Source organism: Diceros bicornis, chromosome 30 (assembly GCF_020826845.1).
Source record: "Diceros bicornis minor isolate mBicDic1 chromosome 30, mDicBic1.mat.cur, whole genome shotgun sequence".
Taxonomy (NCBI): Eukaryota; Metazoa; Chordata; class Mammalia; order Perissodactyla; family Rhinocerotidae; genus Diceros; species Diceros bicornis.
This window is the reverse complement of record NC_080769.1, coordinates 12,082,742-12,100,590: the sequence shown is the minus strand read 5'-3', so window position 1 is coordinate 12,100,590 and position 17,849 is coordinate 12,082,742. Positions and strand designations below refer to the sequence as shown.

Here is a 17,849-nt window from a genome sequence, read left to right as displayed (position 1 = left end):
TTTGTAGCAGTATTATTGACAATAGCCAAAAGGTGGAAATGGCTCAAGTGTCCATCAACGGATGAATGGACAGATAAAATGTGGTATGTCCATACAATGAAATATTATTTATCTGTAAACAAGAATGAAGTTCTGATACATACCATGACATGGACGAACCTTGAAGACATTATGCTAAGTGAAACAAGCCAGAAACAAAAGGACAAATATATTATATGACTCCACTTATATGAGATATCTATAATAGGTAAATTCATGGAGACAGTAAGCAGATTACCAGGGGCTGAATGGGGTGGGAAAGGGAAGTTATTGTCTGATGGGTACACAGATCCTGTTTGGGGTAATAAAAAAGTTTTGGAAACAGATAGAAGCGATGGTTGCACAAAACATGAATGTAATTAATGCTGCTGAACTGTCCATTTAAAATGGTTAAAATGGCAAATATTACATTATGTGTATATATATTACGTGTATATTGTATGTGTATAAGTGTAACCACAATAAAAAAGGTTATTCTTACTTGTTCCTGAAGTCACGCTCACAGAAGCCAAGGTGGACATCCTAGGTGTGGTCACAGGGACAAAGGGACTTCCAGCCAGTGTATTGAAGGTGGTTGTGGTCTTGGCCACGGTGGGGCCTGAACCTGTGGCAGCTAAATTAGTGGTCTCAACAGTTGTACTTTCCAGGGTAGTAGTTGAACTTGATCCTTCTCCACGACTGGTTTTAGGTGGTGTTGGGGTCTCTGATGTTACCAAGGTCACAGTGTCCCCTGTCACAGTCTTGGAAAATTCTGAGAGTCCAACTGAGGTTGCAAGTGGTGAGGTTTCTGTGCTCCAGGAAGTTACAGTATGGGGTTCACCGGCTGTGGCGGGGGTGCTGGCAGGCCCAAGAACACCAGGGGAAACAGTCATAGTTGAGATACTTGTACTGGCCTCTGCTGTAGGAACAGTGGCCAATAAGCCTGTGGTCTCTGATAAACCAGGGGAGAGAGTTGAAGTTGAAACAGTTGTGCTGATGTCTGTCCCAGGATGTGTGGAAGGTGAGGCTGTTTCCGTAGGAACACGAAATGAGACAGTTGGACCTAGATCAATTCTGCTGGTCTCAGTCACAGGTGTGATGAAGGATGTTGTTTCTGGTGGACCAAGGGAAGCAGTCTGAGATGGAAGAGCTACACTAATCTCCAACCCAGATTGGATGGATGGTGAGGCTGTGGTCTCTGGTAAATGAGGAAAAACAGTTGAAGCAGGAAAATTTGTGCTTGTCTCTGCACCAGGGTAGGTGACCAATAAGGCTGTGGTCATTGGTTCACCAGAAGAGAGAGTCAGAGTTGGAATAGTCATACTGGCACCTGTCTCAGAACTAGTGACCTGTGAGGTCACCATATCTGGTACACCAGGGGAGGCAGTGGGAGTTACAACAGCTGAGCTGGCTTCTACCCTAAGGCTGGTGGCCATTGAGGGTGTGGTGTCTGATTCACTATGGGAAACATTCGAGGATGTTTGGGGAACAGTTGGGCTGGTCTCTGCAGGATGGGTGACAAATGAGACTGTTGTATCTGGCTTCCCAGAGAAAACAGTCAGAGTTGGAACAGCTGAACTGACTTCTGTCCCAGAATGAGTGACCCATGAGGTTGTAGTCTTTGGTTCATGTGAGTAATCAGTCAGAGTTGGAAAAGTACTGGTCTCTGCCCCGGAATTAGTGGGCTGTGAGGTCACCACCCTTGGTACACCAGGTGAGACAGCTGAACTGGCTTCTGCCCCAGAACTTGTGGCTGTTGAGGGTGTGGCATCTGATTCACTATGGAAAACATTGGGGTTTTTTTTAGCAACAGTTGGGCGTGTCTTTGCAGGATGAGTGACCAATGAGACTGTTGTGTCTGGCTCCCCAGGTGAAACAGTCAGAGTTGGAACAGCTGAACTGGCTTCTATCTCAGAATGAGTGACCCATGAGGCTGTGGTCTCTGGTTCATGTGGGGAATCAGTTATAGTTGTAAAAGTTATACTCGTCTCTGCTTCAGAACTAGTGACCAATGAGGTCATCATATCTAGTACATCAGAGGAAACAGCTGTAGTTGGAATAGCTGAACTGGCTTCTGCCCCAGGACTGATGGCCACTGAGGATGTGGTGTCTGATTCAACACAGGGAAAATTTAGAGTTGTTCTGGAAACAGGTGTGCTGGTCTCTGTGGAATGAGTGACCCATGAAGCTATTGTATCTGGCTCACTAGAGGAAACAGTCAAAGTTGGAACAGCTGAACTGGCTTCTGTCCCAGAATGGGTGACCCATGAGGCTTTTGTCTCTGGTTCATGTGGAGAATCAGTCAGAGTTGAAAAAGTTGTACTGGTCTCTGCCCCAGAAGTGGTGACCATTGAGATTTCTACCCCTGATATACCAGGGGGGACAGTGAGAGTTGGTATGGCTGAACTGGTCTGCATCCCAAGATGAGTGGCCAATGAGGCTGTGGTTGCTGGTTCACCAGGAGAAAGAGTCAGAGTTGGAATAGCCATACTGGTGTCTGTTTCAGAAGTAGTGACCTGTAAGGTCACCGTATGTGGTACACCAGAGGAGACAGTGGGAGTTGCAACAGCTGAACTGGTTTCTGTTCCAGGGCTGGTGGCCAATGAGGGTGTGGTGTCTGACTCCCTATGGGAAACATTGGGTGTTGTTTGGGGAAGAGTTGGGCTGCTCTCTGCAGAATGGGTGACAAATGAAACTTTTGTATCTGGCTCCCCAGATGAAACAGTCAGAGTTGGAACAGCTGAATTGGCTTCTCTCCCAGAATGAGTGACCCATGAGGTTGAGGTCTTTGGTTCATGTGAGTAATCAGTCAGAATTGGAAAAATTGTGCTGGTCTCTGCCCCAGAACTAGCGGCCTGTGAGGTCACCACCCCTGGTGCACCAGGTGAGACAGTTGTAGCTGGAACAGCTGAACTGGCTTCTGCCCCAGGACCGGTGGCCATTGAGAGTGTGGTGTCTGATTCACTATGCAACATATTTGGAGTTATTCTGGAAACAGGTGTGCTGGTCTCTGCAGAATGGGTGACCCATGAGGCTGTTGTCTCTGGTTCACGTGGGGAATCAGTCAGAGTTGTAAAAGTTGTACTGGGCTCTGCCCCAGAACTGGTGACCAGTGAAACAGTCAGAGCTGGGTTGGTTGAACCGGTCTGTGCTTCAGAATGGGTAACCCGTGAGACTGTGTTTGCTGGTTCACCAGAAGAAAGAGTCAGAGGTGGAATAATTATACTGGCATCTGTTCCAGAACTAGTGGCTTTTGAGGTCTCCGTATCTGGTACACCAGGGGACATAGGTGTAGTTGAAACAGCTGATCTGACTTCTGTCCCAAGGCTGCTGGCCACTGAGGGTGTGCTGTCTGATTCACTGTGGGAAACACTGGAGGTTGTCCTGGGAGCAATTGGGCTGGACTCTGCAGGATGGGTGACCAAGGAGATTGTTGTACCTGCTTCTTGCAGGGATTCAGTCAGAGTTGAAAAAGTTGTACTGGTGTCTGTCACAGAACTAATGACCAGTAAGGTCACCATAGCTGGTACATCAGGTGAGGCAGTCATCTTTGGAATGGCTGAACTGTCTTCTGTCCCAGGGCTGGTGGCTGTTGAAGATGTGGTGTCTAATTCACTATGGGAAAAATTCGGAGTTGGTCTAGAAACAGGTGTCCCAGTCTCTGAGGAATGGTCCCATGAGGCTGTTGTATCTGGCTCACGAGGAGAGACAGTCAAAGTTGGAACAAAGGAACTGGCTTCTGTCCCAGGATAGGTGACCCACGAAGCTGTTGTCTCTGGTTTGTGCGGGGAATCAGTCACAGCTGAAAAAGTTGTACTGATCTCTTCCCCAGAACTGGTGACCAGTGAGAATTCTACTCTTGATACACCAGGGGAGAGAGTCAGAGCTGGAATAGCTGAACTGATCTGTTCCCCAGGATGGGTAACCAATGAGACTGTTGTATCTAGCTCACCAGGAGAAACAGTCAGAGTTTGACTAGCTGGGCTGGTCTCTGCCCCAGAACCAGTATCCAGTGAGGTCACCAGCCCTGGCACACTAGGGGAGACAGTTGAAGTTGGAATGGATGAACTGCTCTGTGCATCCGGATGGGTACCCCATGAGGCTATGGTCTCTTGATCACCTTGGGAATCGGTCAGAGTTGAAATAACCATACTTGTCTCTGCCCCAGGACTAGTTACCTGTGAGGTCATCATCCCTGGTACATCAGGGGAGACAGTCAGAGTTGGAACAGTTGAACTCACTTTTTCTCCAGAACTGGTAGCTGTTGGGGATGTGCTGTCTGCATCACTATGGGAAACATTCAGGGTTGCCCTGGAAACAGTTGAGCTGGTCTCTGCAGGATGGGTGACCCATGAAGTTGTGGTTTCTGTCTCACCAAGGGAAACAGTCAGAGTTGGAACAGCTGAACTTGTCTCTTTCCCAGAACTAGGGACCAATGAGGATGTGGTCTCTGATCCTCTACTGAAAATAGATGGGGTTGTCCTGAGAACTGCTGTGCTGGTTTCTGCTCTAGGTCTAGTGACCAATAAGGCTGTCATCTCTGGAACATCAGGGGAAACATCTGGAGTTGTGATGGCCACTCTTGCTGTGCCTGTGCTGGCCATTTTATTGGATGTCCTGTGGAGAGTCAGCATTCCTGAAGTGGGACTAGAGACTCTGGTGGTCAAAGGTACTGTGGAGGTGGTCTTCAGAGTTGTGGTGGTGGTCTCTGCCCTCTCTGCCCCTCCTGTTGTTAGTCCTGTGAATTGTGGGATGGATACACAATTTGGACAAAATGATCACCACTTACTGAACTGGCAGTAGTTTATTTTTTCTCCATATGAGGAAAGAGAGAGAAATGTCTCTACCCAGGATGTGCCTGTGATGCTTCTGGAATGGGAAAAGGAATTGTGATTGGCACTCCCCTGCATTACCAGCCTCATCTTGGGTCGTAATTCCTCTATGAAATCTTGACCACTCTCTGGTCTCCTCCAGCCACTTAGCCTTTGTTCAAGCTGTTTTCTCTGCCTGCCATGCTCATCTCTCGTTAGATTACTTACATTCTACCCCTCTTCAAATGCCAGCTGAAATATACCTCTACAAATTGATGCCAGAATTCATCTCTCCCTTCTCAATACTTCCTTATCATACTGTCTAAACTTGTACTGTACCACTTCTCACAGTCTGCTTGGTAATAGCTATTAATGTCTGACTGTTTGGCATACAGTAGGTGATCAACAAATATTTTTTGAATGAATGAGTGAATAAATTAATGAATAAATACATGAATGGATGTATACATAGGCAAGTCTCCTTTGACTTGAGAGAGATCATGTATCATTGTGCTTAAGAGCTTGGGTTCTGGAACAGATAGTCCTGCACTAAGACTCTGGCTCCCCTACTAAATAGATGTGTTACCAAATCCTGCCGGACCTCCATTTTCTCATCTATAAAGTAGGGCTAAGTACAGTGCCATCTCAGAGTGTTGATAAAAATGCACCAAGCAAAGTGCTTCCTGGATCACAATAAAACTTTACTGTTACTACTGATACTATTATCTGCTGCTGTTACTGCCACTGCTGTTACCTACTACTACTGTTACTACTATCACTGCTACTACCTACCATTACTGCTGTTACTACTACTATTACCACCTATTACTGTTGTTATTACTACTGTTACTATTATTACTCTTACTGACCATTACTATAGTTATTGCTATGGCTACTACTGCTGCTGCATATTATTGCTACTGTTACTACTACTTCTACTTTTTATACTTCTACTACAAAACAAACTTTTGCTGAATTGAATTTGCCAGAAACCACACTAGGTGGCCAAGCTGATTGGAATTCAGCCTTGAAGCAGAGTAAAGTGGCATTGGCTGAGACAGAAGCCACTGACCTGGACTTCAGAAAGTCGTTCCCAGGAGGGAGGAAGAACTACTTGGAGCGCCTCTATAAAGACTACAAAGCCTATTGAAGCTTGCTACAGGGAGAGGGACAAAATGAAGGGTATTTTGACTCTGATGAGGTAGCAATGTCCCTGTGCTGCTGATAATATCCTAAAAACCACATTTCTGAGAATAGACATCCTAAAGTGTTTCATCTGTGTTTGATGATGATGATGATGAGCAATCGCAGAGCACTTCACATGCTTTATCTCTTTGAACACACAGAAAGCGATTAGTAAGTGTTTTCAGTAAATTAAACTGGGTCAACTTTGTAAAGCTGACATATCCAACCTTGAACTAAACTCACTCAGTATGTTATGAGAGAAGGAAAAGTGGTAATAGCCACCTGGTAAAATTAGACAACGATCCAGCTAAGACAGAGAAGCCCATGGCAACCCCACATAATACTTTCTTTAAATAAACACATATTTCATCTCTCTGAAACAGGAGATAAGTCACAAGTGGGATTACTGGGAATTAAGCAAAGTTGAACCTACCTCTAAGACTAGCAGATGATGTGAGTGCCAGAGGGACACGAACTGGTCCCGTGGTGCCTCCATGTACTGCTTCATTGTGTATCTTTGTGACGTGCTCTATGATGCCTTCAGTCCCTGCAGGTGAGGGTGGGGAAGAAACCTGGGGTAACTCATCTCATCCAGAAGGAGAGTACTGTCTAAATGGATCCACTTAATTGACTATACAACTCAATTCTTCTCAAGTCCATTTATATGGACTTGAGCCAGGGCTATATGCCGTAAGTGGCCACATTCGTTCATAGATCTATTCATCCACCCATAGATTCATCATCTATCCCTATATATACCCAACTATTTTTCCATCATCTTTTCCTTCTTATCTTTCCTTCTTATCTTTCCTTTTATTCCTTCTTCCTACCATGTATCCCTCTTTTTATGTTTCCTCTCTCCTTTCCTTTTAACTTTTCATTGCTCTTTTCTTCAATCTTAACTTCCTTCAATCTTCCCTTCCATCCATCCTTCCTTCTTTTCATCCTTTCTTCCTTCTATATATCCATCTTTTCTTCCTTCCTTCCTTTCATACATCCAGCCTTTCTTCTTTCATGTATCCATCTCTCCATTCTTCCTTTCATCCTTCCCATTCAATCACACTTCTACTTTCTTAACATCCACCCATCACTTGCTTACTAAACACCCATGACTCAACTACTGAGCCATGTTTTAAGACATGAGTCAATAGCCATCAATGTGTCTAACTTTATTGCAAATTGTTAAAGTTAGTTTGAGAGATAATCAAGTCATCCTCCTAAAGACATTGTCTAGTGAAGCAGCTGCTGGAGTAGTTGGAGGGTCTCTTTAGACTAGCGTCCAGAATAAAAGTTGGGATCAAATTTAACTTTTCAGAGGAATGGAATCCCCAAGAGGTTCTCTCCCTCGTCTAATGGTCTCTTGGGGGTGGTGTTTCTCCTCCTAGACCTGGGTCCCTCCCACATCTGTAAGTGCTCAGTTCCCTTGATTTTCATTTGTTCACCATTTTCTTTCATCTTTCCCTTCCCTTTGACTCTGTTCTCAACATAGAAATGTGCTCAACTCAAGGGGAGAATCCTTCCCCTGTATCTATGTAGTATTTTAGCTGTTGTTCTAGTCCTCTATACCTCACTGATGCTCCCTTCTTTAGCATCCCTGAGGACCCACATGTTGTCTAAGAATTTCTCACTTCCTTTCAATTTGGCTATTCTATAGCATTTGACAGAACTGACCATTCCTCCTTCCTAAGACTCTCCCCTCCTATGGATACTGTGATGCCAGAATCTCTTGCTTTTCCTCCTACCTCTCGGAGCACTACTGCCTAGCCTAATGGCTAAGAGCATGTTTTCCAGGTGCCACATAGTCTGAGTTCTTATCACTTGCCAACTTTGTGATCTTGAGCAAGTTACTTAACCTCTCTGCATCAGTTTACTCACCTGTAAAATGGGCTTATAACAGTCCTTTCTTCCAAGTGCATTCCAATGAGAAGTAAATAACTTAACAGAACAGTGCTTGACACAGAATAAGTGCTCTATAAACATTTGTTATTATTATTATTATCAGCAGCAGCAGCATTAGTAATAGTGTTAGAACATCTATCATGGTACTGTAACTATTCAACTACTTGCTTATTTACACTGTTTCCCCAATGCCTCTCCCAGTGCCTGGAACTGATCAACAAATTTTTGCTAAAAGAATTTCTGATGCAGTAATAAACTCCTAATTAACTCCTTGTTACCTCTTAGGAAAGGATCCATTTCCTATGAGCCCAAAATAGTGGGAGTATAGGAGCAGTGGGTCCTTACTTGTCGACTGTGTTGAGTGTGGAAGAACATGAGAAGAACTTGTCCCTGTTCCCAAGACAACACTCTCTGTCATTCTGCCATCCATAATGGGTGATAAAGATGTCCTGAGTGGCTGGGTCCAAGTCTTCGAAGTACTGACCATAACCAAGGGTCCCTCAGCAGTACTGCTCTCTGCCTCAAGGTTGGTGCCCACTGTACGTGGGGTAGCTGGTGAGGAAGTAATCTCATGGAGAGCTGCGCTAGTTGAAGAGTCAGTGGAGGTGAATGTTGAAAAGGGGAAAGGTGTTGAAGATGATGAAGGTAGGCTCTCTGCAACGGTGGACATAGTAGCAACCTCAGGACCTGATTCTGCCTTAGAAAATGAACTGGATGAGAAGGCAGCTGAGCTGGCATCAGGAACTCCAGGTGTGGCAAAGGAAGCCATGGGATCTGACAGAGAAGTCATCAATGGGTGAGCCAAAATGGTCTGAGCTGAAGACAACATATCTGTGCTTGGGTACTGAGTACTTTTGGAAACAGGCACAGAAAACTTGGATGCCAGGAAGGGGGTTATCCTAGCAGACTCAGTAAAAGGGAGAGAATCATAAAAATGGGAGACAGTTTCCAGTGGAATTTCAGTAACATGTGAAGACGGAAGCTGGTCAGGGACTGACAACTTCAGAGAAGAGGTGGTATGAGGCTTGGAAATAAGAGTAAGATGAGTGTAGAGAGGAGAAAAAGAAGTGTTTTTGTGTGTGGTTAACCTGGAGTTCAAGGCTGGGCTTGTCTCCCTCAGTCCACGAGTCAGATGGGAAAGAGGCTTTGTCTCAAATCTTCTAGTCTCGAAGGAGGCAGGCATTGACGTGGATAAAGTGGAATCCTCGAGAGAAAAAGAAGTAAAAACGGAATGTGTGTCTCTGGATGGCTCAGAGTGGCTTGTGATAGAAGAATGCAGCTCATGTCCAGAAATGCTGATTGGAAGAGTGGTGGAACCAGTATCACTGGAAAAAGGAGATTTCTTTGGAGGAGTAGAGGCTTCGGGAGTGGGCAGGGGCTCCGGGGTGGTGCGGATCGGACTTGGAGGCGATCTTGTCCCAGTTTGCCAGCCTGTACCCAGCGTGCCTGCGCTCTTCACCAGGCCAGGGCTGAGAACTGAGGTCACAGGCCCGGGCCAGGAGGTCCTACTCCCTGGAAACGAGGAGGAGCCCGGGGAAGGGGCCGCCACGGCGCGCGAGCCAACTGGGGGAGATGGAGTGCTGGTGTCTTGCCCAGAGGGAGGGCTCGTCCATGACACCTCCCCAGGACCTCTGCTCGTGGGAGCGGTCATCTCTGAGGGTGTAAACCTCTGAGTCCCAGCCGAGTGAGTCCCTGCCCCGGGGGCTGTGGTTGATGCGTCCGAGGGATGTGTGCCTTGGGATGTAGCCCCAGGTGGAACCTTCTGGTTTTTGGCGGTCTCTCCTGCAGATGCCGTGGCCATGGAGTTTGTTGGGAGCCTATCCCTTTCTCCTTCAGGGATGTTTGTTGACTTCGAAGCCACATTCCTGTCTATGCTTGACGTTCCTCTTTTCGCAGAGGACATGTTTAGGGAGTGGATATTCCCTCTACTGTTTTCTCTTGATGTTGATGGTTGCCCAAGAGGAGAAGTTGTACATGTGCCTCTTTTAGAACTTGTTTCTTTTGTATTAATTTTCACCGGAAATGGCACAGCTGTTTTAGCTTCTCTCCTTTCTCTCTTTTCCATAGTCTCCATATTCATGGAGGCCATGAGTCTATGGACAGAGTTTATGGTGGACTCGGACCCTGTATGAGCAGCTGTTGGAGCATATGACATCAGAGGATCACTGTTGCTTATTTTGTTGTCTCCTGCAGAGTTGAGTTTAGAAGATGCCAAGGGGTATTTGGCGTGTGAGTGAGTCCTTTCCAGGCTGGTACCATCCCTGGAATTTTGAATCCCTCTAGGTGATAAGTCAAGTGGGAAAGAAGATTCTGTCACAAATAATGGATTCGTACTTGTTGCATGTTTAAAGGCAGCAGTTGTGGCCTCTGATGAAATCAAAGACATTGAGTCATTTTCCTTGTAAACCATCAAATCCACGTCTATCTCCTTTGCTGCTGTCATTGCTGCAGAAATATGATTTGTGTCCCAGGTGCTCCCTGTTCTATCACCCTCTGTCTTTGAGGTCTCAGTGAAAGCAGTGTGTTTATCACTGACTGGACCATCTGTGGTCTTTACAGTGACTGGGTCTGTAGATGCTTCCCTGACGAAAGTTTCTTTTGTGGAACTCATCCTTAGAGAACTGAATCCTGGAACGATACTTTCAGCAGAAGACTTCCTGCAGGGAGTTCCATTTGTCTGGACATGGGGTAATGAGCTGATTCTATGCTCTGAATTTGTCATTTCTCTAGAGGGTGACTCAGGGAGGGCAGAGGTCATCATCTTCAAGAACTGGGTGGTTCTTCCCTTAATCAAAGATGTACGATTGGCCGTGGTCTTACCTAAGGATGTAAAGGGCTGGACACTTTTCTTTCCCACGGCCTCACCTGCAGATGTCTCCCGTGGCGAACTGATGCTGTTAGGTCCAGAATCCATCTCCAGTGTAGTTTCAGTGCTACTGCCCCCTATTGTCAAACATGGGGTAGGAGCAGTTGACACAGGGAGTCCTGTGGGTTCAAGCATGGAGGTGTCAACATCTGCCTTGGGATGGAGGCCTAAGAACAGTCCTTCTGGAGGAGGTGGCTCCTACTGGGCTCCTTGCAATTTTTTGTGTGGGAGATATAGCTGAGACCTCTGTGCTTCTGCTGGACAAAACTGTGTCCAGAAGAGCTGCTTTGTATATGGGAGGTTGGGGGAAATAGGGCAACCCTTCTGACCCGGAAGACGCAAATTTGGGCAAGAGAAAGGATGTTGCAACCATAGAAAGTTCCTTAAAATGAAGATTTGACCATCTCAGTTCCCTCCTGCAAACCTTTCAATGGATCCTCACTGCCTACAGGATAGAATTACTTAGTGGATTGTGTCTTTGATGATCCATCTCCTTTCTTGTTCTCTAACATAGTGGTTCTCAACCATGTATGACTATTCCACCCAGGGGATATTTGGTAATGTCCACTCGTTTTTGGTTTTCAAAACTAGTGATATTCTACTGCCATCTAGTTGTCAGAGGCAAGGGATCCTGCTAACAACCTTGTAAAGCATAGGATAGCTCCCACTGCAAAGAATTACCTGGCCCCAAATGCCAATGGTGCTGAGGTAGAGACACCCACCTCTAGCCTTACCTCCCACTGTCCTCTGTAAGTCACAGATACATTCTCACAGTTCCCCAGTCAAACAAATCATAATTCTTCACTCATCTTTCCCATTGTCTGCAATTATCACTATGCCATTTTCACAAATTAACTCCTATTCCTCAATGAAGATTCGGCTTAGTTATTTTATTCATTCTTTTGTCTTTACTGAATTTCCCAAGTGTTCTGCAATGAGCATATATGAGTTCCATTTTACCAATGTCTTTTTTTTTTTCCTGAAGACAAAATTCATGCTCATTTTAGAACATCAGAAGTTTCAGGAGAGTCTGAGAAGGAAAATAATACCACTGTTCATTTTTTTTCCTTCTATAAAGTTAATTTTAAAAATACACAGCTCAAGTATCTCCTCCTCTGGAGAATCTTCTTTGAAACTGTGATATTGTGATTTATAAGAAGAAATATATATTTGGTTTTTGTCCCCGTCTCTGTCACAGAGCTCCTAAAACCCTTGGAATTTCCTAAGTGATGAGAGCTATGGAGGTGTCTTTTGTTATGTCAATGAGATGACTTGTGGAAAGCACCTAGGTCACCTAAGGCTAGGGGCTGGTTGCCAGACACCTGCTGGGGTCGGAAAATTGCTTGGTATTGTGTGAGAAGCCCTCCAACACACACACGTTGGAAATTGGATCCAGGAACCTAAAAGAGAAGCCCTTTCCCAGTGAAATGATCCTCTTGTCTGCTCCCTCAGCACCAACATGTATTTCTTTAATCATACTTGTCACACTGTATCTCAATTACTTGGTGACATATTGCGGTAGACAAGAAGCATCTAAAGGAGAGAAATTGTCTTTAGAATCTGCATCTCACCTACATATCACAGAATCTCATACCCATTTGTTGCATGAATGAATCAATGCATGAATTAATTCAACTCATTGAGAGCACAACCTGAGCATGTGTATCACATTAATGGAATGAAAGTAAAATGCATCGATTCATTCACATATATTAAATCTCTACTGTTTACAAAAATATTGTGCTGACCTAAAGATGACATCAGCTTCCTTAGACATCTGTAGATAATCTATCCTGTAGAAAGCTGCTACCTCCAGAGGGTAGGGAATGATGGAGATAATGATGATAGTGATAGAAGAAAGAAACTGGTCAAGATCTCTGTGGCAGGTCCTCTCTTTACAAGCATTGCCTCATTGACTCTTCCTAACAATCCCATAAAGTTCTTACTATTGAATGAATTAATATATGCAAATAGTGTTTGACACTGGAAATTAATAAAAGAAACCTTAGCTAAATTGGAGTCTGGAAAGCCTGTAGGGGGAGCTCTCACACCCTATCATACATCATCAATTTCTCCAAACAGGAAGAGACAAACACTTGCATCTCGGACAGGAAGTATAACTACTCTACTACTGAAGAAAGATTTCTTCCCCCCCCAACCCCCGCAACAGCCCAGCCAATGAGAAACACTGCAGCTCAGCCAATGAGAAACACTGTAGCTCAGCCAATGAGAAGCTGTTGCCTCCCTAATCTGCTACTTTCCCCCAATAGAGTTTTGTTTAGAACAGCCCCTCCCTACTCTCTCTTTTCCTCTATAAAAGCAAGCTCCCCTCCCTTGTTCTCCAGATATGGCTATGGTTTGCCATAGCATGAACATCCTGAATTGCAATTCTTTTGACTATTCCTGAATAAACTCGTTTTGAAGGTAAAATAACAGGCAAATTTGCTTTTTAAGTTGACAACACATAATAACACACCCCAACCCAAGCTGTCCACCATCATTTCATTCTCCCTTCTCAGGACAACTGAATGCCGAGGTAATATGAATGAAATCATTTCCTTTTCTACATATCAATGGTACAGACAGCTCTCTCTAGCACCTGAGTGTCACCAGCTATCCCCAAACCCCCTCTTTCAATTGTGCTCTCTGAGCTTTGCATGGTGGTCTCTAGAGGAGGCAATGGAAGGTACAAAGATCAACCATCTCAGATGCAGAGAGCACTATGGTACATAAATCAGCTCATTCTTTCCCTGAACTGAGAAGTCTACCTGAGAAAGTTCAGGTAAAAACTTCTAAACTGGAATTACATGCTGGCCTTCTGTCTTCCAACTGGCAAGGAGTGAACTCTCAAAACAGAGTAAAGATCAGGATTGGGGAATCTTGCTAGAGCTAAGAGGCAGGAGCTCTTAGGGCTGATTATATCAGGCCACCATCATATAAGCAATTAAAGAGATGGATGCAGTTTTGGGGAATGGGGCACAAAGAGGTCTCACTGGCATGTCTCAGAGACCAGAAACTGATGTAAATGCTCCCAGAGGCCCTTACAGAGATAAGCAGATGGAGAACACAGACCAATATTCCTGTGGGGACATAACCCGTAATGCCAAGAACCCCAGCACAGAGGACAGTAGGGACTGAGAACTCTACCTGCAAAGAGGGTGGACTGGCAGAAGCCAGGACAGGATGTTTAGTAGCATCTCTGGCCGCTACCCATCAGATGTCAGTAGCCTCTGCCCTCCCACTCCTGACAACCAAAGGTATCTTCAGACATTGCCAAATGTCCCCGGGGGACAAAATCACACCCTGTTGAGAAGTACTGTCTTGGAGGCATCATCTAGTTTAATTTAGATTCTATAACTACTCAATCACACATTTATTCTCACAGCATAGATAAATAACTGGAGGCTCAGGGAGATGACCTCACTTGTCCAGGAAGTGGCAGAGGTGGGATTTGAACCCAGGTTTTCTGGCACCAGTGTCTATACTGTTAACTGCTCTGGTGTGCTGCTTAAGAAGTCTTTGTCATCCAAATATAGGGAATGAACTAGACTCCTAGGTTGAGGAGGACCCATCATTCAGGGGCAAGGAGTGCAGGGCAGCAGGAAGAACCCAGATGGGGCTTGGGCTTCAAATTCCCTCTTCTTGTCTGTGCTGGTTCCTGCCAATGGACATCTGGGCAGTGTCCCAGTAATAGAAATCTTGCCTGTATATGAGACAGAGTTGACAGTTGGGCCCAGACTGAGGTACATCAATGCTATTTGCATCCAGGACACTGCGCAGATGTGGAGAGAGAAGGTGGGTGGGTGGCCAGGAGGGTCAGAGGGAGAGGGATAAGGGCCAGGCTGTCCCTCTCTTGCCTGCTCTTAAGGAAGCCAATATTCGTGAGTAAGGCAGAAGAAATGGAGTCTACACACACAGGCTTCAGGTTCAATTCACTTCCTGGAGATCCATTATCTCCTCTCCCTAAAATCAAGCCAATTTCAACCTCCTTCTGCAGGACAGGAAACAAAATGCACAGTGGGAGAAATCTGGAAGAAGTGGATTCAGCTGGATTAGAATCCCAACTCTGTCGCTTACTCACTGTGTGACCCCAGGCAAGTCGCTTAACCTTTCTGAGCCTTGTCTCCTCACATGTCCAATGGAGATAACAATATAGGGCTTTTGTGAGGATGCAGTGAAGTGATACATGTGAAGCAGTTAGCACTGTGCAGGGAGGGAGAACTTAATAAATGCTAGTTGTTACTGGCTTTATCATTACCTACCTGTGGAGTTGGTAAGTGATGCTGGAGATGGATTATGTGTTGACTGTCTGGTGGCTCCAGATGTCACCTGCTCTGAGGTTTGGGCAAAGACCACTGCATTCCCTGGCACCCCTATGGAGGAAGGACCCAGGTTGGTTATCTCAGTAGGAAGAAGCATGAAGGAAAATCTTTTCTTCTGGACTTTCTCTTCATTCCATAGTACTCTCTCATTAAAGACTCATTCATTAACTATTTCATTCATTCATTCCAGACCCTCCATCCCATATTCATCCAACCAGCAAATATTTCTTGAGCATCTCTTATGGAGCAGCCCCTATTCTAAGTTGTGGGGACAGAGTGATGAATGAAACAAGTTCTTGCTCCCTCAAGATATTTACATTCTGGTGGGTGAATTAGACAACAGCTTATCCAACAGATCAATAAGCAATGTCCTTGCAGGGAGTGAAGAGAGTTTTGAAGTAACTCTATCAATGGGACAGAAGTGAGATTTTCGATAGGGTAATCAGGGAAGACTTCTTGTAGGAGGTGATACTTAAGGAGGGACCTGAGAGATGAGAAGTTGCTTTTCACAGAGAAAGCATGTTCATGGTGGAGGGAACAACATAGACGAAAGCCCTTGTTCCAGAGGCTGGGACGAACTTGACCCATCTGAGGAACTTCAAGGAAGCCAGCATGGCCTGAGTGGACTGAGCAAGCAGGACTGAAACATGAGGTGAGATCAGCCAGGTAGGCAGCGCGTAATGATGTAGGCCAAAGTAAGAGGCATAGGTTTTCTTTGAAATGCTGGAGGGTCTTTGCTTTGAAAGTCCTGGAGGGTCTGAAACATAGGGCAAGGTTGCAACCAAATTGATGTTTTCAAAAGATAATTTCGCCAGAAAGAAAGGAATTGCTCAAAATCTAATGAGATAGTGTTACAAGGACACAGAAGAGTCTATAAAGTCCTCAAGATCAGAGACCGTGTCTTATTAGTCTTGACATTCTACCCCGCGCTGAGGGCTAGATTGTGTCTTGGAAATAGTAGGCATTCAATGAATGAAAGAGCAGAGAAGCCAGCATGCAGGGGCCCTCAAAGAACAATTTGGGATACTTTGAGCATCCAAAAAGAATAATGACACTCATTGATTGCAACACACAAAAAATTAAACATCCAAGCGTCAATAATGACGAGTGATAGAGAGAGAGCTCCCTCACCCCTTCCTCCATGCGAGGACATAGCCGGAAGATGGCCATCTGTGAACCGGGAAGCAGGCCCTCACCAGACACCAAGTCTATCGATGCCTTGGACTTCTCAGCCTTCAGAGCTGTGAGAAATGCATTTCTGTTTTTTTTAAGCCACCCAGTCTATGATATTTTTGTTATAGTAGCCCAGACAAACTAAGACAAGGGGTAAAGTGGTGTAATCATTTTCATAATCAATACTCAATAATCAATAATCAGTACTCAGTAATCATTTTATTGACTGGCCTCAAGGTCAGAAACTCCTATGAAGAAGCTAGAAGATTCTTCAGTTTCACTTTGACTTCCCAGGGAAGAAACACATCCAACCCTTCAACCTCCACTGTGAAGTCGGCGGAAGCAGCAGCTCCTTATATGAGGAAAGGAAGGAGGAACCAGAGCCAGCCTGTGCCCACATCTCCCAGCCTCCCTCATCTGCCTTCTCAACAGTCAGAGCCTTGGAATTTGGCTGCCGAGTGGAGCTGGTTTGGGGTCGAGGAGAGAGGAATCCACTGCCCTTGGGGAACGCTATTCCCAGGGAGTCACGACATTGTCCGGGGCACATAGCTACCACCTTCACTAAGAAAATCTACACACACACACATACATACACCTGCTGAATGGCACTCAATTATCCACATAATATGATAATTAGTTATAATTGTTTCAATTCCTATAAGCTTCTGGGATGAAAAGAGCCAGCTTCCTAGAAGCCGGAGGAGGAGAGGGATCTGTGAAAAGGCTATCCCAGCCCCTCATATTGACTGGCTTAGTAAGAAGAGACATATCCTAAAAAGAGGTGTCCTGTGCACAGCCTGAATCCTTTGGGGACATCAACTCAAAGCAAGAGGTGGCCTCCTTGCCTTGCTGTGAAGATTAGCAGGGATCCAGCTCCATAGCGGGATGGGCTCTGGAGCGAGTGTCCACATCTGGTCCTGTTGTGACCCAACTTCTCTGCGGCCTTCTGTTCTGTCCTAAGCAGAGTCCTGTTCTGTTCTCTCATAGGGTCCAGGTGAGGGTGTTCTTCACCCTTGAAGCTCAGTCGAGGGGAGGAGCTCTGCCCGGGGCACCTCTAAGATGCAGGTAGCCTTCACCCACCCGGTCCCACTGAGCCAAGTGCTCAAACCTGCCGTCCCAGAAAGCAGGAATGAGCCCTGGAGGATGGATATAAGGAAAAGGCAATAAGGAATGCAAGGACCTCCAGGTCCAGAATTTGTTGTCTCCTGAGACTCCTTGGTTTTATTATCTTTAGTGACCATTTCTGAATGGCTCCAGTGGGTCAAGGGACCATTCTGGGCACTTTATATATGCCTTCTCGTTTAGGCAGTGAAATTATTCCCATTTTACAGATGGGTAAACTGAGGCACAGAGTGGTGAAGTCACTTTCCATGGTAATGTAGCTAATGAAGGGCAAAGCTGATATCTGGGGCTGTGTTTTTCAGTCTCCACATCTTACTCTTGAGCGCTTACTCAGGAACACCTCTATGTGTGGTCCCATCTGCCCTACCAGGTCCCGGATACCGTAGGCCTTGGTCTCCCTCCTAGGTAGGCAAATAGCAGGCTTTCCTAACCCATGAGCTGAGACCCCAGCCT

General features: G+C 45.5%; 1 protein-coding gene across 1 annotated transcript in view; it reads right to left on the bottom strand.

The window, feature by feature from the left end:
• LOC131394231 (mucin-16-like) overlaps nucleotides 1-17,849 on the bottom strand; it is an 88,783-nt gene that overhangs the window by 66,394 nt on the left and 4,540 nt on the right. The window contains exons 2-5 of the mRNA XM_058525449.1: nucleotides 10,779-10,856; nucleotides 8,259-9,476; nucleotides 6,448-6,561; nucleotides 521-4,756 (exon numbers count right to left, since the gene is read on the bottom strand). Of these exons, the coding sequence (XP_058381432.1) occupies nucleotides 521-4,756; nucleotides 6,448-6,561; nucleotides 8,259-9,476; nucleotides 10,779-10,856 (5,646 nt within the window). The remainder of the gene's footprint in view (nucleotides 1-520; nucleotides 4,757-6,447; nucleotides 6,562-8,258; nucleotides 9,477-10,778; nucleotides 10,857-17,849) is intronic.